The sequence below is a fragment of the Pseudopipra pipra genome, chromosome 9 (assembly GCF_036250125.1).
Source record: "Pseudopipra pipra isolate bDixPip1 chromosome 9, bDixPip1.hap1, whole genome shotgun sequence".
Classification (NCBI taxonomy): domain Eukaryota; kingdom Metazoa; phylum Chordata; class Aves; order Passeriformes; family Pipridae; genus Pseudopipra; species Pseudopipra pipra.
In genome coordinates this window covers 10,079,138-10,105,174 of record NC_087557.1, presented here as the reverse complement: position 1 = coordinate 10,105,174, position 26,037 = coordinate 10,079,138, and the positions used below count along the sequence as shown (strand labels likewise).

General features: G+C 35.7%; 1 protein-coding gene across 4 annotated transcripts in view; it reads right to left on the bottom strand.

Annotated features, from left to right (window-relative positions):
* Positions 1 to 26,037, bottom strand: part of CAMSAP2 (calmodulin regulated spectrin associated protein family member 2) — an 82,356-nt gene that overhangs the window by 17,146 nt on the left and 39,173 nt on the right. For 2 of the 4 annotated variants that reach the window (XM_064664488.1, XM_064664489.1), the window contains exons 3-9: positions 24,790 to 24,951; positions 24,045 to 24,128; positions 18,152 to 18,184; positions 13,880 to 14,021; positions 10,561 to 10,700; positions 2,295 to 2,388; positions 1,122 to 1,215 (exon numbers count right to left, since the gene is read on the bottom strand). In XM_064664488.1, the coding sequence (XP_064520558.1) occupies positions 1,122 to 1,215; positions 2,295 to 2,388; positions 10,561 to 10,700; positions 13,880 to 14,021; positions 18,152 to 18,184; positions 24,045 to 24,128; positions 24,790 to 24,951 (749 nt within the window). The remainder of the gene's footprint in view (positions 1 to 1,121; positions 1,216 to 2,294; positions 2,389 to 10,560; positions 10,701 to 13,879; positions 14,022 to 18,151; positions 18,185 to 24,044; positions 24,129 to 24,789; positions 24,952 to 26,037) is intronic. The other 2 variants (XM_064664490.1, XM_064664491.1) reach the window with 1 other exon arrangement.

Genomic DNA, 26,037 nt, shown 5'->3' with positions numbered 1-26,037 from the left:
TAGGAAGGGATTAGGTCTCCCCTGAGAAATTCATCACATGTAAGATAGGCTAGAGAACACAAGGGAAATAGGATGCTCTTATATTGCTTCCAAATCTGTAACAGTAATACTAAAAATAATGTTTCATATTGTCCTGGTTTCAGCTGGGATAGAGTTAATTTTCTTCCTGGTAGCTGGCACAGTGCTGTGTTTTGGATTCAGTGGGAGAATACTGCTGATAACACACCAGTTTCAGTTGTTGCTCAGCAGTGCTTACTCTCAGTCAAGGACTTCTCAGTGCCCCGCTCTGCCAGTGAGAAGGTGCACAAGAAGCTGGCAGGGAGTGTGGCCAGGACAGCTGCCCTGAACTGGCCAAAGGGATATTCCAAACCATGGATTGTCCTGCTCAGTATAAACTGGGGGAGTTGGCCGGGAGGGACCGATTGCTGCTGGAGGATGGGCTGGGCACTGGTCAGTGGAGGAGGGAGCAGTTGTACTGTGCATCACTTGTTCTCCTGGGTTATATTTCTCTCTCTTTCTTATTTTCATTACAATTATTATGATTATTATCATCATATTTTACCTCATGAGATTTACATTTTCTTTCCCATTCTCCTCTCCACCAGGAGGCAGGGGGGGTGGGAAGTTCATCATAGCTAAGTATTTCTTTTTACCTATTTGACATTCATAGTACTTTAGTAAAATAATCAAGCCAAACTAAAACCATCACTCAGGGGTTTTCTTGCTGTTTTCTTAGTTTTCTTTCTTTATAATTTGCTGTGAATTCCAGAAAAAAGCTCTTAAAAGACCAGACTTGGTCAGCAGCCCCATTTGAAATTGAAGAGGACAAGGCCATGTGCCACCCCTCTGCTGAATGGCAGGGGTTGTTTTGGAAACTGGTAAGAGAGCAGCACGCTGTCCAAGTGGCCAACATGATCTGTACAAACAGGAACAAGCAACCTGCTATGCAACAGGGCAGCGAGGGCCTGAAGTATGGAATCTTCCACAAAATTCCACAGACAGTATTTGGTGACTCAATCCCTGAGCATTGCAAAAAGGCAACAAAGGTAAATGAACAACTGTGTTTGATTTTTTAATAGAAAGGAGATTGTGAAGCAGTACTAGTGATTCTCTGACATTACCTGGCTACAAAGTCAGAACCAGATGGAGCATCCACATAATTTCTTCTGTTAGCATTCAAGCTGTGAGCAGAAGCTGCATCCTTTGCAGGTTCAGCTGCCAGGAAGAACAAAGCTCAAGTTATTATACTTTATATTCCGTTAAAATGCATAATAGACAAACTCTCCAGAATAAACTGAAATACTATTTTCAAAGATTTAAAGAATTTTCATTGATTACATTATTTAGATTAAAACTCAGTCACTTCCTTTCATTTTTACCTCCTCCAAAGCTCCCATATTGGCACTAACTAGGGGAATGGAAAATGACAAAATAAACTAGAAAAGACAAGGGAAGAACTAATAAAGAAAAGAAAAACTAAAAAAGAACCACACAATTAAAAGCAAGCAAACCATTTTAGCAAAAAATTGTTCTTCTGAAAGAAATTTTTCTGATAAAAATTTTTCCCCAAACCCTCAGACTGACTTTTCAGCTAGAAAATAGAGGTCTTTGGCACATCTTAAATTAGTTAGCAATATTGAAAGACTTAAATTAGATTTGTATGTGCTATAAAGAATATAAATGAAAAATAGATATAAAAGCCACACATTGAAAATCTCTTCCTAGTGCCTGGAGAGCCTATCACAGCACTGCTGTATGAACAGTTCAGATACTGAGACTTTGTATTCATTAACAGATCTCAAGATCTACCGGACAGGTGGATTTTAAAATTTGAGAATTTGCTGATGGAAGACTGTGCCCTTGCACCCAGGTACCAAATGCAATTTTACAATTAACTATCTATTCACTGTCCCCAGACTTGTGTTCCTTTCTCTTGGTATCTTCTCAGCAATACAAGTTCTTCGGGCTAAATTCTGTTCTTGGTTCCTCATTATGTTTGTAATCCTTGCATGGGCATAAATGGATTCTAGGCTTGTTTAGGCCAGGAAAATTTGCAAGTGATTATACCACAACAATTTAAACGAGTTTTTGGTAACAGACAACAAAATCTAATTACGATTTATGAGATGAGATGAAGATTAACAATGAAGTAAGTACTCTGCTCCTTCTTTAAGGGGGTTGTACACTGCCAAATCCTGTTAACAGAAATATTCACTGCATCTGTGAACACAATGGCAATCTGCACACATACATTTCAAAACATGCATATTAAGGCAAATAAATAACATAATTACCTTGGGGGTGCACAACAACACGAGGTTGTACAAATGATGGCTTCACCACTTCAAACCACCAGAACAATTCTGCCATGAACACCATGTAATTGCTCTACCAGAAAAAAAAAAAAGATGAGGAGAAATTTATGTTAAAATACAAGCCTGCAAATAAACAGATTAAGCAGCATTTGAGAGATGTCTCTGCATTTCACCCAGTTTACAATCTCAACTGATTTCTTAGAAAATGAAACCAGTACAACTGATCTGTAGCACCAACTATCTAATACACATAACTTGACCAGATTGCCACTGACTGGGATGAAATGTTTCATAATAAACATATGCTCAAGCCTGATGTCCTCGCGAGGAGGGCAAAGAGGTGCAGGATGGGTGGAAGAAAATGCCTGTCAAACAGATCAGCCATTTCCATTAAAGAGCAGTGAGAAGCCCATTGTTTCAAAAGGCTAGGCAATGCTTTTTTTCAGAGATTTTTAACACAAAAAAGTATGGTAACCCTTAGTTTTAGTGTAGGAAGTATAAATTTTATTTAGACTTTCATCTTAAGTATGTCCCTTTGGTCACATGTGTGAAGATCTACCCAAATTTACAAGGTTTTAAAGCAAAACAAAAGCCAGAAGCAGAGTTTCCTCACTGCAGGTTAGAACAAGGTTTCAGCTCCAAAGATTTATGCACACTTAATACACTGTTGATATACCTCCCTACTGTACATTGCCATCACACAGCTATGAAAGACATGGTGTGGGAGCCACCAGATTTAACACAAGGGGAGAAACAGGTGAAAAGGAAGAAACAACTGGTGACAAACTGCATCAGCAACAACAACAAAAATCAACAGAGAGGAAAAGCAGGAGAAGCAGCAGCAGTCATTTCTGCTGCAAGAGCATATAAGGAGTGTAAAAATTTGACTGTGAAGGTTGGAGAATTCAGAGGCCAAAGCTTCTACACCCAAATGCTACTCCATATCTAGAAATATCGACTGAAGGGGATCAGCAAGCATCCAGGCCTGAGCTGGCTCCAGCAGGTGCACAGACCTGTGTCACCAGTCTTACAAAGTCTGAAAATGTAAACAATACAAACCTCACTTATGCATTAAACTGGGAAGCCATAATGAAATACTTTTTAAAACAGTTTGTTAGAAAAATTCTAAACAAAATGTCATTTTATTTCAAAAACAAACCACAGGACTTAACACTAAGAACATAATTTTAAAATAAATGAAAATTTATTTTAAAAAGTTAAATAATAAATGGTATAGCTTCAATTCTGTATCAGAAAAATTTGAAAACATAATTCTGAATATCTATTTGACACTTTTGCTTCAGATTTATTCTTTCTGCATATTTCTAACATCAATCAACCTTTACTCTAGCTAAGGGATACTCTTAGACCAAAAGCTGCTCACACGCTTCAGTTTATGGCAAAGGGATCAGCCAGATGTTGCCATAGTTATTACATACAAGCTGTAAATAGATTAGGAAAAACCCCGTCGCTGCTTATTCAGCTCAACAGAATTGAACGAGGAAAAGTGCATTGCAAAATTTTTTCCATTCAGAGAAAATGTTAAGCATAGCATTTTGGTATCACTCACTGATTTCATTAGGAAGCAATGAAAAAAATCAGATGTACTTCTCAGACAAAATATGATTTTTAACACTATAATTTCTATATATTGCAATTTCTCTCAATATTCCCCCTCCTCTTACCTCTCCTAAAACTTTTAAATTTTTAACTTGATTTTTTAGTACAAAAATAAATTATTAAATGTTCTAATAATAGCTTTCTCCCCATCTGAAATAACCTTGCATTTAAATACTCCAATTTCTTATAGTTATGTTGAAATCCTGCATTTCAGTGAAAAGTAGACACATAAGAGCTTGACTATTGTATGAAGGACTCAGATATTCCTTCTGAGATTATCTTTGTTTTTTCCAAAATCACCAAAGCAGTGTTTACTGAACTAAAAATGAAAGTGCTGTCTGCACAGCCCACTGAGAACAGAGGCTACTTTAGATGTCTGATGGTGAGCCATCATGATGGAAATCATGTTTTCTCACAAGTTATTTTTAGTCAGAAAGGGACGTTAAGAATGATCAAAGGGAAAGACTGATGATCAGTAACAGAATTCTTTGGAAAAACTAGCAGTGGGTCTGTAGTGATCCTGCTATCCAGGTTAGAAAGAATGCAGCTATCATTACCACAGGTTTTGCCTTGATTATGGTGACAAAATTCTAACAGCTTGTCACATGATTATCACATGCACTTACACACAACAATGTTCAGAAGCATAACAGCATTAATAGTAATGAAAACTAGCAAAGCTCTGAGCAGTTCAGACTGGCTCAAGCCCCCTGAACAGCAGATGGCAGACTTGCAGCTTCAGAGATCCTTTTATTTGCTAAATATCCTCATTTGATTTTTTTAATTTGATACTTGCAGACTGTTCCTCAGTTGTATGAAGTCAGCTGTACTACTGGTACTGCATCATCTGGTGCTGTACCATAAAAACCCTTCTGTTTAACAGATTTTGGAATGCTATCTTTTTGGGGGAAAAAAAATCCCATATTCTCTAGCATAAAATCTTAAGTCATTACTTGCTTCTGTACCAAAGGGAGATATAAGCAAGCTTGTTGTTTAAAATTCTATACAAAAAAAGGTAAATTATTTTCTTTAATATCTCTACTTCCCCTTCACAGTTTTAAAATCACTATTAATTTTTAAATCAAATTAGCTAGCGGGAATAGTATGTCCAATCTTGCCACTTAAAATAAATTATACCTTCCTAATACTTATAGGTTTTGGATCTGCATATTTATAGAATAATAACTACAAGATCATATATACAAATGATACAAACAATTTGTCATCAGGCCTGCACCCACTAAAATTGGATGTGAAAGCAGCCATAGAGACTTTTGGACATTTTTTCAAAATTTACATAAAAATACACTATAAAATTTATATCATGATTCACATTAAAATCTCTGTTCAGCAGGCCAGGAAATGTCACCTCCAGTGCAAATCCACAGTTTTTGTTATAAAAGTGCCAACATAAATGCACCAAGGCTGCAGAAAACTGGACTGTACAGAGAAGGCCAAACTGCAGTTGTGTCTGATCCATGCACCACCAGTGTCCTGTCTCCTTCCACAGGCTAAGAAAAGCCACAACTCAATTTTAAAACCCCAGTTTGTCTTGTTTCAGACCAGAACAAGAGGGAAAACTGTCCAATGAACATCAGTGAAAGCAAACCACCCTGCTTCCCTTTAAACAATGAGTCAGGAACGGCTGGTCCCTCTCAGGGGAGAAATCATCTCTTAAAAAACTGTTCCCTGGTTGAATCTTACTTTTCATTCCTGATCCCCAATCCTTTCAATCCAGCCAGATGGGAATCAAATCCCTGGATGACTCCCACCATACATACCCAACTGCCTCACCAAGCACAGCCAGCTGCTCTCCCAGGTCCTTAAGGAATCCACGGTCACGCTTACAGGGCTTCAGTTGCCAGTTCAGGCTTAGGTTGGCAGCCTGACTGGCAGTGGGTTTTCCACTGAGACTGGAGGGAAAGCTGTATGACACATGTGGACATCCTGCAGCCCTGAATTTCTAGGATTTATCTATGCAATGTATTTGAACATTATTTTTCACATCTCTCATGCTGATTATAGCTTCTGCTTACATTGTTTACAAAGTCACCATCAATACTACATCAGAAAGTTCAAGTATTCAAAACTGCTCAAGTGCAATAAATAGTTTTTAGTATACATCAACCCTTCAGATATCATATTCTCCTGTTTAATTCACCAGTGAAAAGACAAAAAAAAAGTTCTGAAGGATCTGAATCAAAAAAGATTTGACAGTGCAAATGTTTTTTCTGCCTCTCTGGTTAATAGCCAAGTGCAAAAACAAGGTACCTATTCCCCGTGCTTAGTTGTGATTCTGCACAGCTTAGAGTGGCCCACATTTAGGTCAGAGGAACGCCCTTTGCAGACAAGAGACAGCAATCATCTCTCAGATTTGCTTCATTTCACATTCTGAAAGCCTTCACTCTGAAAGAAATATGCCTTCTGTACGAGCTTGGGTGAACAGACTCTACAGTTACCAGCACATAGCAGCCAAAGAAAAGCATCCATGATGAGGGGCAGCACACAACAAACAGCCCCCAGGAACTGAGAGGCTGCAGAGATTTCTGGCCCTGTTCAACACCCAAGAACCCACAAGCTCAGAACTGTACAGGACCATCAGCACATGCCAGTGCCAACAACAGGTTGTATGACCCCAACTGTGCCCACAAGGGCTGTAGTTATTATATGCAGACAAAGATTATAAGTATATACACACCCCAAGAGACAAATGAACCCCTTGAGAAACTTTCTGGAGATGTTCCCAAAAGCCACTGGTGAGCCAGTATGACCCCCAGCTTCTGGGAGACCACTGGGTTGGCCTCCAACCCCATAAAAATGCCTGAGTGTGTGTGTGTGTATCTGCATGAACTCTGTGAGCAAATGAATGCATTGTGTGAATAGTTATCTCTTATCAATAGTTCATTCTATCAATACTAGCAGTTGAACTAATAAAAGTTGTTCTAATATTGGTTGTGATCTGTGTCTCACCCTCAATCCCCTATCAGAGAAAAGGGAATGTAAAACACACATAGATTAAATGAGTAGCACAAGTTTAGGATCACTATTTAAAAAAACAAAACATGAAATCACACATTTTTGAAGGCTGGGGTAAAGGAATACAAAAGACAGTAATTAACTGCATATCAGTTGATGCAATGCCAAGTTCCCACGTAAACTCTTAAATTATGGGAAACATCAAATGATTCAAGTTGTCTGTCAGTACCCTCTTTGACAGTTAACCTCATAAATTACTTGTTCTTAGATTTGAAGCCTACAGTCCTACTACAATACATTGACAGAGAATGATCTAAAAATATCAACATAATCAATTACAACCAAATATGTGTTTTTTCCTCTTCTAGAAATACTTTCAACATGTATCTCATGTGACAAATGGAACAGGTGAGATGCTCTTTTTTTTAATTCTTCCTATTCAGAGACCATATATGCCCCTTACAACATCCTTTTAGGAATTATACATTCCATAAGACAATGAAACCACAAATGCTACAGACCTCCTATTACATCACAGTGCTAATAAACTGCTGGGACAAAGCAATAAAGAAGTCTTTACAGTTCTGCACAGTGGCTCATGCTTCTTGTGATGGCACTTCATGCAAGGTTTTCTATTTCTACAGACTTGTTCTTTGAAAGGGCAGAGTAAGTGCATGTCAAGACACAATGAAACAGTTCTTTCAGTTCTATGTACGTTCCCAGATTGAGGTGAAGAACAGGATACCTGAAAAATAAATCCTGTCTGAGGATAAAACTACTTGCAGGAGAAGGGAAAAAAAGTAGACTGCGCAAGTAAAGAGAGATCTAAGATTTTCTATTATTTCCTCTTGTTATATATACAGAGAGGACTCAGAAAACCTTGTGATTATTTTTATGTAATCTCTCTGTACTTGTGTTTGTCTGTCTCAAAGGAAAACAACCAGAACCAGTATGGTCCCTTGTTGGTGCCTCAAGCATCCATGGAATGTATTCAAATATTTTTTTCTTTAATATCAGTAGCCTTAGTAAACAGCTCATGAAGAACTTCACAAATGTATTTTTCTTAGAGGAGGTGAAATAGGCAAGTGAGGAGTAACAAAACTTACTTTCTGCTTCCTTTGATTATGGCACATTAAAGCTGTCTAGAAATCCAGACAAAGTGGATTTCTCCTCAGTGCTAAAACAGAACTAAGCCAACAGTTTCATCTGCTGCAAAATCAGAGAGCCTGTATCAAAGACTTTAGATGCTTGTTAAGTGAAGTTTTAAATTAATATGACTGTGATTCTGTGCATTTTGATGGGAAAGCCAAAAGCAGGCACAGTCACACTGGTCAAGTCCAGCACCAAATTTCTGCACCATATCCTGCCTCGATCTCCTGTGGCAGCACAGTGCAGTGTGCCCTGGGAGGAATGCAAGGGACTACTTTGTGCCTGATCACTTCAGAAGAGGTTCTGCTCCCTTCCTTCTCACAAACTAGCATGAAGTCAGGACACCTAGTACAACTGCTAGGACCACACAAGGCACAGCATTGTAATTCCAAAAATACTGCTGTGACTATTTTCCGGAGGCTTTTTCCAGTAACGTATCAGCAGTTGGTTCTTTTTAATTTTTCTATCACTTCTATGAATGTAAGAGACTTTCAGCCGAAAGCACAGTGGTACCTACTGTGCAGTATGAGCCACTCTGAAAATAGACAGGAATTTCAGCTGATTAAAAAAGACACTTCCATAAATCCTAAAACTTCATACTATGTAAATTTTGTAGGTCAAGATAAAAGTGACTTCTACAAACCAGTGTAATTCAATGTGTAATATTTAAAATATCCATTTACAATACAAGCTTTTTCAAAGTGACAATAAAATTCTTTGGAGAACATATGCATTTATTAAAACTTACTCTAATCAGATGCACTGGAAAACTAAGAAAGAGCTCCTTTAATTATGAATTTATTTTTAAAGAAAATTAACTCTTAACACTGGAAAAGCAGAGTTTTGTAGCACTAGCCAAAGTTCCCATGCCAAGTTTTAGAAGAAACACTTGGCAGCCTTGCTTTGTAGCATTTACATCTAAATAAGCATCTACACCACAGCAACTTGTAATAACATGATCACAAAAGGTCTTTCTCTGTTCTAGAAATACTCAAAATCTTTGAAAGAACTCTAAATCCTGTCTAGAAACAGTGTTCAGAAACAGCAAAATCACTGTCTGTAGCACTTTCAAAGTATAAAGTCTGATGCATCAGGATATTGACAAAATATTTACTACAGTTACTTTGTTAACATTGAAACTTCATAGTGCACACTGGCTTGAGAAATAATTCAAGCCACTACTATAAAATTTTACTGAGTGCTATGAACCCGAACAGGAATAATTAATGCCGTGCATTCCATGGACGTGTAAGCAGAGAGAAACAATCAAAATGCAGTGAAGGAGCCCCACTCGAGATCCTTGTGGTTGTAGGACTATGAACTACAGACAAGACAGACTGCAATGCAGCAGACTTCCCAAGTGTGTAGGTAGATTACTGCATCTGAAATTTAAGAACACCAAAAGCTGACTGAAAGCAGTCACTACGCAACTTTGCGTACACAAAATAAACCAGCAACTGCTAAGTAGTCTAGACTGAAGTCCTCCTGCCTTTACTCACCCTGGCAGCTCATTACTTATTTGAAAAGGATTGGGTTCAACCCTACAGGAGACAACAAAGCCGTATGTGAGCTCTGGCCTCTCTGACTCTGCTTACAAGATTGCTATAAAGATCATAAAAGCAGTGAAATGACCCAGATATTTAGAAACCAATTACATCCCATCTGCAATGGATATGCTGACTTCAGAAAAATAGTATTTCATTCCCTAAAGGCAAGCCAACAAGAATCTTAAGCAAATGAAGAGTGTTTTATATAGAATAAAGTCTTGGTGAAATATAATGATGAAAAATTTAAGTTACAATTAAGCAAGAAATCATTCAGTTGCTCCTTGTTTTTCACATAGGCTTAAAAAATTATAGAATATTGCTTTTTTTTTCTCCTTCTAAAAGTGCAAAATTTTAGAATGATTGAAAACACTTAATTGCTTATTCAAACAAATGTAGTTGCTGGAATTGTGTTCCTGCTTGTGTTTTGGGCATCAAACCACTGGATTTTCCAATGAAATTAACTTGTAAGTTCACACTTTTACAGAAGTGAAAAAGCTTTAAGTTTAAAAACCATGAAATTATTGTGTATACAGAAATGACTAAGTACAGCGAGCAATAATTCCATAAACTCTTCAATATTTCCTCCTTTTGTTAAAGCCTTAATAGATTTAAACTGATGCAGATCACTATTACATTTTAACAGAAATATCACAGACAAAATGCTTTAAATAACAATTAATTAATAAGAAAGAAGATAAAGTGTGAAATAGTTTTGCACAAAATTAAAGTTTTTACAGATCCTTTCAGAAGTGCTTTTTTTGAAATACTTTGAAATTACTAGAAAAACAATGGCCAAAAGAAGGTGGTTTTACATGCTGCTGAAATTTGTGTGTTGCATGCTTCATCACAAGAGATGCCATACAGCAACAGACCAAAAAAAAGACTAAATATACCATTAGCAGAACAGTCCTGTGGATGTTGATCACATTTTTATTACATTTTTTTTTTTTTACCTTTATGGAAGAAGCTGCATAGAGCATATCCTCAAGACTGAAATGGCAACACTGGTTGAGGTATTCCTGACAAAATTCTTGAATCAATTGCAGATTATACAGGCTGTCAGCCAAAGACATTGTCTCTTTCAAACAAATATCTAAAAAAGAAGAAAAGACGCAAAGATAAGATACAGTTACAGATTTGCAAAAAAGTGCTTTTTGGCTTTGCTGGATTCTGAAGCATTTTCTGGATTCAGACTTGATTTCTGCTCCCCCACCAGAGACTTTTATATTTCTATTTCAGAAACTAAACAAATTATTAACCTACATTTTATCCTTGCATTTTTATATATTCAGACATTTTTGTGAAAAATAATTTTGTTTTTCACTATTGACAAGTTTATTTGTTTTTGTTTTGCCTTCTGTGAAGATGGAAGTTATGCTCTCACCCCTAATAGTTCCATGTAAAGAAAAACCATAATCACTAATGGAATTTTTTTCCAATTAGATTTTCTATGGAGCAATGGCAATAGGAAATGTACATGTTTTCACACCTTTCTCTGTACATATCAGTTCTTTTTCTTTGCACAGGGATCCAAGAGCACATTTTAATGCCATTAACCTTTAATCTTCACAAAAAAGCAGCTTTAGATTGGCCTTATGTATTTGTGTTTGTGGATTGAGATGCTTGAGATGAGATTTTACAAGGAGTTGAAGCCTGTTACAGGAATTATCACTCTCTGTTTGAAAGTGCTATTTAAAGAAGTGGTCACAGTGAACAGACTCATGGTTATACAGTATTCTCTCGATACTATTTATGCCCAGATAACCTCTGTTCTCTTTTTATGACTGCTTCTTGGAAATATAAGTAGCAATAATAACTTCCTAGAAAAGAAAAAAAGACAGTCCTTGTAAAAAGAAGGACTGAAGGAAAAAAAAAAGAAATATACTTCCAGAGCGTGCATTACATTTTATTCCTAAAGCAACAGTGTATGACAGAGCTCCACATAAGTTTTGAATTGTTTAGGATAAAAGGTTTCTTCAGACATAGAATCTACTTTGATGCTAGCAGGATAAGGATTCCCATACTGAGAAAGTCATACCTAGTCCATCAATCCAACCCCACAGACGATGATCAATAGAAAAAAAATGTTTGACTAAACTGACTGAAAGGAGATTAAATTTACTAATGCAAAATGTGAAATCATGCATTTGGATCTAATAAAATTGTAATGTGATTCACTAGCTGAGAGTGATGTAGAGCACGAAGTTATCGTGTATTAGCCATTGTAAACATATTGAGGTGCCTTTGGCATCATGCAGCTATGGAAAAAGCAAACGTGATGCTAAAATGTCTCAGAAAGTTTCTTTCCAGTAGTGACAAAGAGGCACTGTACAAAGGTAACGAGATGTCAAGCTACATTTCTGGGGACAATTATGACCATCCATATTCAAGAAAGATAAACCAAAACTGGACTAGTTGCAGAAGAAGACTATTGAGTATAATAATGAACATGGAAATCTACTTCAGCAGGGGAGACTGAAAAGGCTTGGTTCAGTTGCCTGGTCTAAAATAAGAGAAAGGAAATATATCAAAAAGGTAGGCATCAGATTAGGAGAAGCTATGCAAGCCAAAGGGTACTGCTGGAACAACAAAAGCATGTAAGACAGGCTACAGGGCACACTTAGGTAGAAAGCAAGAATGAGATTTAAAACTCGGTTACAAAAATTGGGTAAGAAGAGTACAGATTTTCAAGAGCTTGACAGTTTTGAGAGAGAACAAGATAAATTCATGAAAGGGATTATATAATTTTGTACAATAGCCAATTTCTTGACTCACTGACATAGGAAGCCCTTTCTAGTTCTGTATTCCTTCAAGGAAACCTAGATTTGAAAGTTAAATGAAGTCTTAATGAGAAGTGATCTATTTCAGACTACAGAGAACTCTAGAATAATTTTTTTCTTTTTTGTTAATGCATTTTTAAGCATTTTTGCATATGCATTTTTGTTACCCTCCTTTCTTCAGTGCCAGTACAGAACCAAATCTCAGTAAAATTCAAGATGCACCAAAATTATGTCATCTAAATACAGGGAAGATGAGCAAAATCTTAAAGTATTTCTAGTTGCTTTGGAGTACCTTTGAATTTACTTCTGAGATAATGATATTTATATATCTTCAGGGAAGATGATGTCAGGACACCTAACAAGAATATTAAAACTAAGGTTCCAAAGATGACATGTGCCTTGTTGTGTTTAAAGTCTAGAGGAAGATGCTGGCAAGTACATATGTGGTTAACGCAAGGAATACAAGGTCCTTCAGACTGTCTGTGTTTTCAGCCATGCTAGGACAGTCAAAAGGAACTGGGTGTTACTCTGTTCAACACTATCCAAGTTTTAACTCTTCCCTAATCACATACAACAGCATGTATTTGGCTACAATATTTATGTAAATTAAAAGTTCTATTTTCCAAAATTCACAAGCTGAAGAAGAATGGTGAACGCGTCTTCGTGTCTTTCATCTTCAACACCTACTGTGCTGGAAGCTCCCTATAAAGTGCTTGTATATATGAATTCCAGATTTTAGTCCTTAGTAAGCTTTAAACCCTTGTTCACATTCCTGGATTTCTCAGAATCTTTCTGTATAAGTGTTCCCACGACATCAAAGGTATAATAGCCAGAATACAGGTAGAAAATGATGGGTGTTAGCTGCCAAGACATTTTACAGCTACATGAGCCTCTTAGTTGCCAAGAGGAAGATATAACTTTAACCAAGCTACTGAGGAACAAGATGAAGCTGCTCATCATCACAGACAATTGCTATTATAGAACAGTATGACACCAATACCTTCTAGACTATATATTTTTGTTTACAAGTGATACAGGAGTTCTCAGATGAACTAAAAGCCCAGAATACAGAGCAACTATTTGCCATGGAGTGTAGCTATGCAGAGTCTAACTCTAACCTCTTCCATGTTTTATATCTATAACTACTCAGATTCACAAAAAGCACTTATGGAGCTTCAAGAATAAGTTTTGCAGGTGGTTTCAAGTTTCATAGCACAAAGTGCAACGTGTTGTTACAGTCAGATCTGTAATAATATATCTTAAGATATTTATATTAGTGTGACAACATAAAAGCAAGCACATCAGGGAAGGACATCTTGGTTCCTTTTATTTAAATGTAAAAATAAATAGGTAAAAAGTTAATATTAAACTCACCACACTCAAATGATGCCTTTGGTCTATCATATTCAAGCACCTTCCCTCACATAGTTATCAAACAAACATTTAGACTTTTATGGACACGCTTACAAGCCAAAAGACATGTTAGACATACCCTCCAGTTTAATGATATCTGGACAGTAGAAGTGGATCAGGGCTGCTAGAGCACAACCATCTGTACCATCTTTCAGCAGATTCTCTACCAATGGAATGCAGGGCAGCTGTTTAAGCAACGTTTGTTCCTTCCTGTAACGAGCCTACAATATAGAATGAAGACATGTAGAGAAACAAAGGCTCTGAAACATATGAAGAAACATATTTATACTATAGGCTTTACACCCTGTTAGTGAAAAAGCAGTATTCAAGAAATAGCTGAATATTCTCAGTATTAAATTTCCTAAAACTATTCAGATTATGCTGCATTTTGAATGGCATAAATAATATTTAAGAGGAAAGGAACGATACTAATTTTGAGCCTTTCCTTCAAAGTCACCAAGTTTTAATGATCTCTGTATAGCACACTGAACTAAATAGCATTATATACCTTCATTAAAATTTAACACTCGTCATTATACGATCAAAAATTATCTGTGTAAACACAGTGAGACAAACCCTTCGCTAGTGAAACTTCAGTTTACTGGCAAGTCATGACTCTGAAGTTAACACACCCAAATATTTTGCCCAAAATCTCATTCTTATATAACTGACTTCATGACAAATTCAAAAACAAGAAAATAATGGAGTTCATCAAATATAGATTATTACTAGCATGTGTCACTATAAGCAGTCATAGAGAAATATTAATGGTCAAGTAACCCAGTTATAAAAGGAAACATTTTGAAAAACAAGTGGGCATATAGAGAGATCATTAGTTCAGAATACTGAGCATTTATCTGCGGTGAATATATTTTTAATGAGTTTCTTTCTTTTTTGTGATAGGAGAGAGGGGGCTTACTTAAAAAATGGACTTATCATTCTTAGGTTTTTCCCCCAATTCTTCTTGGGAAAAAAAATGGAGGTGGAAGAAAGTGGTATAGATTTTAATTCGTTAATATTATGTCCTAAGAAATTTTTAAAGCAGTAGTGAAGGATTACTTTTCCATTCACACCACAGAACTACTTATGATGCCAAGAGTGTTTCTGAGTTAATTTTATTCTATTTAAATTCATCTATACACACTAAACAGCAAGTGTCCCTGTAGGGATTCTAAGAAGTCTTTGTGAATGTTACTCTTCCAGCAAGTCCAAAGCTGACAGTTCCTATCTCCTACTCTCCATTTTTTGGTTGTGCTGGAGCAATTGCTGATGGGACCGCACGGCAAAACCATCGCTCCAGCTACAACAACTCTCCTCCTTTGTTTCTGCAGTGAATGAGTGAGCAGAGATGGAGGTTTTATGGGTGGGGCAGGAATTGTTTAAGTGAGCTTTGCACGCAAAAAAGTCTGTGGAACCACAGAGTAACCCTGAGGGCTATACTTACTGCCACTGGATTTCTGTCAAGGATCACATGGGATTATTTCAGTGAATGTTAGTGTCCCCTAACTGGCCTAGGAAGTCAAAGCCTAATCTGGCAACAGCAGCCACATCCGTTCTAGAAAAATAATGGGCTTGTACTTGACCTGGAGAACTTACACTTTAACCAATTAATATTTAAAAAAAAATATTCTTTAAAAAAAACCTTATTCTTTACTTCACACTTTTAGTGTAGTGGTATTTGTGTGTCAAATAAGCTGTACAAAAATGAAAATCTCATTTTTGCATGCTACAGGAAAAATTCACTAACACCAAACAAAATCATGCTACTGTTATGCATTATTAATATTCTTTTCTCCATGTTGTTAATACTCCCTAGTATTTCTAATCAAATAGGCCAATTATGCTTGCAGTGGAAGTTTATTCTTTTTCACTGTGGCAATCCACTGTCCCAATATGATGAAAATCCTGCAAATTTCAAATACCACGTGACTGTGTCTGTATACGTCCTCCTCAAAATGACTGAAATTAAGTCTATGAAATACTACCATTTAATTATGATTAAACATGAATAATTAGATACAGGATACAGATGGACTCAACACCATGGTCAACAAGCTCTGTATAATTTATATATTCTTTTGAATAGCATCTTTTAATGGAGTATTCAAAATAGTTGAAATTGATAATATGTAGTCTTGCACAGTAAATCCTGTGAAGAAGTATAATGCCACTTTAATGAGACTTTCACTGGCCTTACAAACAGTACACACAGATGATAGAAACTGTGTCATATCTTTAAAGTGGACCTAGAAAGAGGACTTAATTCATTATAGAGTATGCCAGGCACGTTACTTCAGGAAAAATAAACCCATATAACCTGATCTGCTAGGTTCAGTAGGGTATAGCAGGCATCATGTTTCAATTTGGTTGAAAAGAGAAATTATACTGAAAAAACCAAAAGACATTGGTAATTGTGCTGCATTTTTAATAAACTTCCATTTGAAGAAACCCTTCTCATCAGTTGCAATGCTTGCTACTCTATATATGGATGCAATAACGCAAAAGATTAACCTCTACATTTATGATGAAGCTGTAGTGCTAATTAAAACATAAATGCTAATTCAGGCATCTTCCTTCTGAGATCCAAAACCATCCTGATCTAGCATCTTTGAGCTTATACTTAAAACAAGTAGTCGAGACACTTGCCTATAAACAAGGTCAGATAAAGATGAGCCAACAGCACAGCAGCTACCCTGCCATAAGTGCTTGTGTGTATTCAGAGTTAATCATTAATAATGAATGCTCTTACACATTTACCAGGCAGTAGATAACATGTTATAAATTTACTTCTCCGAGTAAGTTTTTAGCTGCCTGTATGCTCAGGAATCTCTCTCCATGAACCATTTGTTCTTTATAAAGGGAAGAGGCAGAAGACTGGCTGAACTGTTAAGAGCAGCCTGAGCCACGGCCTTCCTATTGTATTATCAGTAGCACTCGGGTTTCAACTGAACCAACAACTCAAAGTAACATAAATACCACTGGTTTGAGTTGTCTATGGACATCTGGCAGGCAAACTGGAGTTAGCTTTTCAATAGACTGAATGTTCTATATTTGAATACCATTTTTATGCAAAGGAAGAGAATCAGTAGCAAACTAACACCCTAGACAAAAATAGAACACAAGCATATTCCAAAACTGCTTTGAAGTAGCCATCCTAATTTGTGAAAATGAGACCAAAAAAAAAAAGTGCTTAAATCTTGGTTTTGTTTTTTTTTCAGTATTCCCTCCATTTAGTTACACTATCTTAATTCCAAAATAAAATTGAAGGACTATACTGTGAAGAGCAGTGTATCTGTGTGTCATCACTGTAACAGACAGCATTTTAGAGAAATTGCCCACAGAGACTGTTAGGAATTTGAATACTGATTAGTCTGCGGAAGACAGTACTTTTAAACTGGTTTTCCAGACACCAAGTAACTTCTGTTGTTGCCTTTATTGTTATATTCAACTCTTTTTGCAATATAAGAACAGTCTTTTACTAATTATGACAGCAAATATCTGAGGGACTGCTGTATCAGTTACTTGGTAATCCTTAGAGCAAAGATAGACCAGAATTAGTTCTCTGGAATTCAGATTAGAATTATGCAATTCTGCATGTACCTAAGCAATTCTGCATGTACCTAAGCAATTCTGCATGTACCTAAACAGCTGACTGTCTTGTTCCCAGTAAAACCTGCTGCAGAATAAATAATCTGAATGCATTTCAGGGGTGAATTACTGCATGATAGAGGAAAGTAATGATAACACCAAGTTGACACAGCACAGAGAAAACAAACTTGATTATTATTGCAGACATGAACAGTTATTTGTTATTGCTTTTAGTGAAATTATAGTCTCACTAAAAGTAGACTGCTTTGTGTTACTTTGTGTGGGGAGAGATTAAAGCAGTCTTAAATCAGCTGAAAAAATAGGGAATTCTAGACAAATGGTGTAATGATTGCATATAATAAGATTTCAGATTCCATGTAGCATCAATAATCAAAAGCTATTTCTTCAAGCCTCTTTTTAAAAGAGAATTGGTATCAAATAGCATGTGATTACTGAAAGCTTATGAAAAAGTAGTTTGCAAATTCCCTGATCATTTGACATGAGTTAATATTGGGTAGCACTGCCTTGTACAGACCCACTGACTGCTTGAAAAGTAATTCCTTATCCAGCATTGTATCTCATTTCTTTTGCACAGATTACCTTGCAAAGTAGGCTTCTGCAGTATGCATATCTTTGCTGGGCAATCTCTTATAAAATTATCTCATACAGATAAATGAAACGAATGATTAGACCAGCATGACATGGACAAAGCCATTCCCAAAATAAGCAATTTGATCAAAGTGAAGCAGTTGGGCAAACTTACAGGAACCAGTTTCCAAAACCATTTGGTAGGAGACTTCAGAGGAAGCAGTAGGAAAAAAGAATAAAAGCAAAAAGCAAAGGAAAAAAAAGGAACATTTTATCAGATTTCATAAATTACTTTTGCAAAGCAATTTTCTTTAACATTCTCAGTTTTGTATAACAGTGAATTGTAATTTAATGGTAAGCATTAGTGCACCGTAACTTCTGCGTATTGAGCTAATTAGCAGCAATAACAGTGGAGAAATATGTCTGCACTCTTTGTAGATCAACATTATAATTTTCCCACATGAACAGATAAGATTGTCAGATCAATGCAGTTTTATGAAATGCTTTCACACATCTAATTGTACTCTACATATGCAATCCGACTGAGGAATTCATTTGAGACTTGAAGTCATGATCACAAGTATCAAAATGAACACCAGCAGCACACATGGGGAAGCAGGGAAGCTAAAGCAATGGAAAAAAAGATAAACACACTGTAGTACAGTACAACCAACTGCAGTGAAGCTTGTGTTAGTTACTTCAAGCCAAACAGTAACATTCAACAGTATTTTTAAACAATCATATGACAGTTTTCAGAACAACAAGAGGTACAAGCAGTTATATTTTTGCAATGACAAATCACATTAGCATCAGCTGCATGATGTGCAATGACCTGAAATGCAGATGGAGTTCTGACTGCTGGCAGAGAATGATCAGATCTGGTACATACAACTCTAAACTCATATGTGATCAAAAAATACTAATCTGAAGCACACTGAAGTAATTGATTCTTCTCTATAACTCTACACACTAGTTTGGCATAATACTTCTACTATTAAGAATAAAAATATTGTATATCAGTACTATAAATACACACAGAAAACTTTACCATTCTATGGATTTCGTTTTAGGAAAAATAAAAATCAAACCCATTACCAAAGTGCAGGAAAGAATTTATTTTTTTTTTTAATGAAGATAAATATTTTCTTGGAGTGATAAAAACATAGTTTGAAAACTGCTACGGAAAAAACTGCAACGGATCCTTATTATTTTATGTAGTTGTTAAACCTTTAAAGCAGCTCCAGTAATGATACAAAGCTTTTATGCAAAAAAGCTATTGTGCACTAAAGGGTGTCCATTAGTAGCAGGGCTATTCTCAATATTCTTCTCCTCCATTTAACTGGATTGTTGCAGTGGAGAATCCCAAAGGCACTGGGAAAGAAATTAACTACAAGATGCATGCTCATGTGTGGCTCTGGACATTTCTGTTGTCACACCCAAATAAAGCACTTTCTACAGGGTTCAGTATCTCTTTATATCACTGAAATACAGTCAAAGTATGGGAAAATATGTGAATTTGAAAACAAATAATCTTAATTTTCAACTGCAATCACGAATTCTAAACCATATCATAAAAGAGGGTTTTAGATAAATTGACTGAGAACAGACCTAGGCTGCCTATTATTCTGCTTAACTCTGATAGGAACATTCTTCTTGGATTTATCAAGGTGAAGTGTATTTCAGATTCGGATTAAAAAAGGCCACCAATGTCTATTTAATGATAGGCTGAAGAACTACTCTTTGGAAAAAAGCACAAATTTGTTTCAATTCTCAAGACTAGCTCTCTGTAACAGTAACTGAACTCAAAACTAGTAATCCAATATATATTTTTATTTATCCAGTTGGTTGAAATTATAGTTGAGATGACTATGATTCAAAGGGGTGAAAGATTTAAGATAATCAAATTTAAATTCAAAATTACCCCAAGATTTATAAATATACGCTTTGTAAAGCCACTTAAAGGAAAAGAGAGAAAGAAAAGCTGAAATCTCTTGGACAACATAATGGGAATTCAATGGGTGTTGAACTGTCACTTTCAATCAGCAAGAACAAACTTTTTTCCTCTGGAACTTCATAAAAATCAGTCACTATAAAACAAACTAAGCAGAGAATCCTGGCTGACTTCTCCCAGTGTTTAAAAAAACAACAACAACGAAGAAACCAAAATAATCCCCCGCAAAACAAAACAAAAACTGAAAGGACAGAAAGTCTTCTTTACAAGGAGACTTTTTTATCCCCCCTAACAAAGTTTTAAACGTGACTATGATAAATTGAATTCATCCTATGGTGCCAAAACACGGCAGTCATGTCTTTCATTAATTACTTGTTTCTGCTGTCTTCCTTGCACCATCATTTGTGTTCATGCAGCTGTGCATTAATCAAGAAGCTGATTCTGCTGCAAATTTTTCTTCTTGACAGGTTAGCTTTTGCTAGCAGTGTGGATTTATGAAACATTAAATTGAAAGTGGAACTACGGCGTTAGTGTTTTACCTTCACGCAAAAAGTCGCACTGTTTAAACTAATTTAAAAAAAACTTTTGAAGAACACAGGTACTTGATGAATACTCATACATTTGTTTCTCTCATAGGATTTGCATTTACTTGTCTTAAATCTGTTAAGACTGATTCAGTCTCAATCACAGAAGCAGATGGGAAAACAACAGGTTTTTGAGAATGCTCCAACTACATTGAAAATCAATAGTTTAACCAGTGCAACTGTGCAGTCACTACATATTATTCAATGGAAGCCTGAAAACCAAAGCTATTTACTACAAAACTGGAAATCCTAGTTGTGAAAAAAGATGCAGAGACTCTACCAGAAACAGATGAGGTTACCACAAATCACCAGGTGATCAAGATCCAGAGGACTACCTGGAACTTAAAATCATATATACTCCTTCCTCTCATCTTCTACAGACAGGCAGTAGCAGAATTAAGTGAAAGAAAACAAAAGCAACCTCATAATGTGTTAGCACTGGTTTTATCCATCCAGAAATACAACATAGGTATATCTTATCAGCTGTATTATCTACTAATCTGTTTATATGATGCTTAAAACTTTTAGAAACGTAGAGATTTATTGTTTACTGCAGAAAGGTTCACTACAGGTTTGTAACAAGACAGTAATTTTGCAGACTTGAGGGTTACACTGACATTATTTTTCACAAGTGATTATGAATTTATCACAGTAGGATATGATGAAATTATTAAAAAGTCTACTTGTTAGCTTTATTTCACCTTTTAGGTACCTGATTTTACTGCTTCTTGGCCAGAAATTAAACCTGAAGGAAAGCTTTCCCTAATGACTAGAATGATCTGTTCTTCCCATGTTTGTTTGGCCATCTTTTTTAATCAGCGAAGGGACATTCATAATTTAAATTTAGTTCTGAAACATTCAAATATCCAAAGGTGTTTGCCTAGATCAGAAGGGAGATTGCAAAGTTTCTTAAATTTTAGAATGGAATCATCACCTTTTAAACTGCTAATTGTATTGGTAACCCAGAGAACCTAAATTACATAACAAAGCCCCAACCTGAAAAGGATGGTGGAAGACAGAAAAGCTGCACAATGGAACATTCCAGTTCCCCTTCATGCTAAGTTTTAAGATACAAACAGAAGCAGCAATTAGGAGTTTAAAAAAATTGAAGGAAGAAAATAAAACAATTGAATCCAGCTACTGAGAATTAAGCTACAACTGTAATATGAGAATAAAAATGTTAAATAAATATCTAGAAGTATACTTTAATTTTTTCCATAAAAACGGAAAAGCATGTTATATTCCTTTAGTTAAAACAAAGGCAGAATTTAATTCTCCCCCTTTTTTAATCTAAGAACATCTACTGATACTAATAGCTAAACCCAGGACTAGCATGAAATGAAACATTATACAGATATTTCAGCAACACCCAAACCTCATACAGGAATTTAGCTACAGTTCTGACACAGCTTTGCTGAGTACAAGTTGGAAGGTCAATGCTATCATTGATTCTGAGCTCTTAAAAGAGAAATGCATGGACTGATACAATCTGGAGCCAGATAATCAGGGTAAAACACCTGGGTATCAGGGAATGAATACTAGGATGCTTGACCAGAGCCAGCTGATAATTTAACAGAAACTCCTGTGAGAAACTGCCCAACTTGATTTGATGCATTTGACCCATCCAATGCATCTGCATTAGTTTGCCTTGTAAAGCCATCACCCCAAAAAGAATAGCTGAGATTTCATAGTAAATTAGTCATCAGTTGAACAGACAAGTGTTTCTCAAAGAACACTCGGAGTTAAATAATCTGAATGTTAACATAACCCCCTAGCATGGAATATCTTACTTAAAGTAATTTATGCAGCTGAATCCCCCAATTAGGGAAAGAACATAACATGTACCTGGGATAATAGCATCGAAAATTTAGTGTACAGAATAGAAGGCCTTAAATATTTTTTTCCATGATATGGCAACTGTTAAATGATTTTGCTTTTTTGCAAATGCATTTGTACCTTGGCCAAAAGAACTGGGCTCTTATTGTGTTACAGCTTCACAATATATACCATTTTTATGTAAATGTGTCATTCCACTGAATCCATTTATAGGATCAGAGTTACAAACCATACAGTTTTTCAACAATTGATTCAAAAATGCTGACATTGAAGATAAATTATAAACTAAAAATTTTATCATTTTATTCCTCATATAAAATGCAAACTATAATATAAGTAAAAATAATACAAATATAGATAATACGGATAATTTTATGGTATTGCTCTGATAACAATCTTTTTTATATATATTTGTTTGTCATATTATGACTCTCATGCACTTTGAATTTTAAAAATTATTCTCATCTTTCCAAGAGACCTAAAAACCACATAAAACTACCTACTATTATTTTCAGCAAAAAGAAAAATCACTAGAGGACAGAGGTACACAAGTTATCTCCCTGCCCTCTGTTTACGTTGTTTTATCTAAATTTGAGAAATGAACTTGTCAAGGACATCTCATTTTCCAGATTTGTAATCTACTATCACTACTGAACACAGCTTAAATTTTCCATATCAGGGTATATGCATCAGTCACACTACTATTGTAAAACCCACCATTTTCTTTTGCTGAGTCACATCCTAATTAGCCTTCATAATCGTTCCTTATATTTAAAAAACCCCTACAAATTGAAGGATATTCACTACATTCATGTTTTTTGAAGCTGAACATCTAATCTGGCCTGGTAACCCACAACTCCTTCAGAGCAGCTTTGAAAAGGAGACAGCAGCTTACATGACAACAGACCAGGAGAGGAACAAGGATTACAGCCTTGCAGGAGCTCAGAAATCTGTTCTGCATTCAAGTGCAGAGATAATACCAAAGGGTGTTCAAACTGATTACCAATTCCCCAATAATAATTATATCTCAGTAAGATAAATGATCTTGTTCTGAAGCAAGCAATTTTACATACTCTAGAAGTGTATGCTATCCCTCTGTATTTGGGTGAGTATATAATGCTACCTAATTAACTGAACCCCACAAACAAAAGAAAAAAAAATCCTGTTGGGAAAGGAAATCAAACATAATCTGTTTTTATTGTATATATAATAAAACCTGTAATCAACCAGTATTTTGGATCATAGCCAGAGCAATACTCCTCATGATGTTACATACAGATCTCTCATTTGAGATTCAGACAATACACAAGGAAAAATATCATTAAAAACCATGAATACAATGTGCTATTTTTTGCACATCAGATCTGACTGTAGATCTAATTCATTCAAAAGTATTCATTAATCTTAACAAATTCCTTATCACTAACATAACAGATGTTTCCCCGCTATCAAAGATTTATTTGTCAAAAGGAACAACTGGGAATAAAAAGTGCAATTCTATTAGTTTTACTTTTAAATGGGTATTTTAATGAAAATGATAAAACTAATAACAAAATGCATACTACAAGTTTTCTTTCTTTAACAAGCAGTTATAAGTTCAATGTCTGCAAATGTATATTTACATACTATATGCAAGTAGTTTTTGTTTACAGATAAATGCTTATTCTAGTTTAAAATACCTTAACTTCTACACCTACCTTCTGACCTCCTGCAGATTCTGCACCGTGATGCTCTTTTAGCTTTTGTTCCTGTTCCATGATGTCTTTCAAATGCTCGTTTACCTAGAGACAAAACAGTTCATTCAGTTGTCTAAGAAACAAATCATAGAAATTATAAGCTTTCAAAAGGTCTACAAATTACAACCACAGAGTTAACTAAAAAGATAAAACAACTATTTCAGACTAAATCCCTGAAGCAAAATCAGCCAATGTCAGTCTCAGATGCAGTCTAGGGTCACTACTTGTTAGCTTTACATTGTATGAACTACCTTGCCCCTATTATGCTCGATCATATTTGATTAACAGTGTATCCTTGTTACTTGATTTGATGATGCAGCGAAGGTAGATCACTTCAAGCAAGAGGTGTTCAGATTCAAACAGAATACCTTTGGGTTTAGGTTACACAATGAGATGACAACTTCTAAAGAGCCAGGAAGGACCCTCGAGCGGCCATCATGGCACCTCAATGTGACAGTGACAGCTAAGATGTCACATGTAATGTACATTACAGTACTTAGTAAGCCTTCCCATTTATTTGGTTCACACAACATGCTTAACTTATTTCTGCAAACTTTGTTTTTTATTATTCATAAACAGGATAAAGGAACAGTCTTTATCAGACACAGTGCTGATACACCTAGGTACACACATATTCTACCCTCTCATCCCTAATCGAATCACACAGGCTACAAAGAAAGTCAGCCTGCCTTTCCAATACTCATACCTTGTTTATCCAGTACATGACAGCATCCTCAATATCATAAGGTACATCTGTAGCTTGGAGGAAGGTTGAATACTGCTGAGTGCAGGCAATCACTTTCTCAACGCTGACCATCTCCACCGTATATGCCATCATGAGGGTATCAATCATGGCCAAGTGAGCACTCTGCAACAAGAAGCAGCAATACCTAATTAGCTTGCAAATCAAAAGATCACTTTCTTATGGATTGCTTGTCAACACAGCCACATACGTGAAAAGACCGAAACTATAGTTTTCTGTCTGGTTGCCAGCTTTTGGCAAATGAAAACAAACATAACAGATTTGAGAACACAAATTAAATTTCAAATTAAAATAACTCCTGTAAGAAAATGAACACAAAAATTAAAGAACTGAAAATGAAAAGAATAAGCAAATTTAATGATTCAAACATCACATCACCTTTAACAGAGCTAAAGAGATCTTTTAAATTTGTTACCATAGGAAAAACAACCCCCCCTGCCTGATCAATGTTATTTGTACTGGAAATAAAAGCTGAGACTGCCTGCTAAACAACCTTCATCATCACGAAAATGCTGCATTAATATGTGAAAGTTTATCTGTATTTAAAGTCATAATCCAGGAAGAAGACACGATTATACTAATCTTTAGCAAAACCTCCAACATGATAGAAAAATACATTTTTTCTTCTGGTATATTAATTATATTATGCAGATGCAGCTATATATGCTCAACTAGGTTTAAAATAAGCATGTACTGATAAATAAAACATAGCTTCTTTTAAAAGATGAGGTACATTTCTCCTTATGTTATGTCTTTAAAGACAATGGCTATTTCACAGTTTGTAATACTTAAAAATAAACAAAATCCCCCTGCCCCCCCTAAAAAAAACCCCAACAAAAAACCCAAACGCAGCAATAAAAAAGAGGATGACAACCAGGATTTACATTAGATTCTTGTGATTGAATAACAAAATGACTGTGGTTTGCAGAGGCAGTGCCTACAGCTAAACAGATTTCCTTCTTCTTCGTGATAACAAAAACAGAAACAGTTTTCTAAGTATTAACCAAGATTTCCCATGGATTAGAACAATTTCCAAAGACGGTATTTTTTAAAACACTGACTTGAAACACAGCTTACAATGCAAACAAAAATCCCCAACACTTGCTAACACCATCACTTCAATGCTATAAAAAATATTCATATAAACATCTCACAAGGTAGCTGTGACAGCCATGGTAACAGCAATGAACA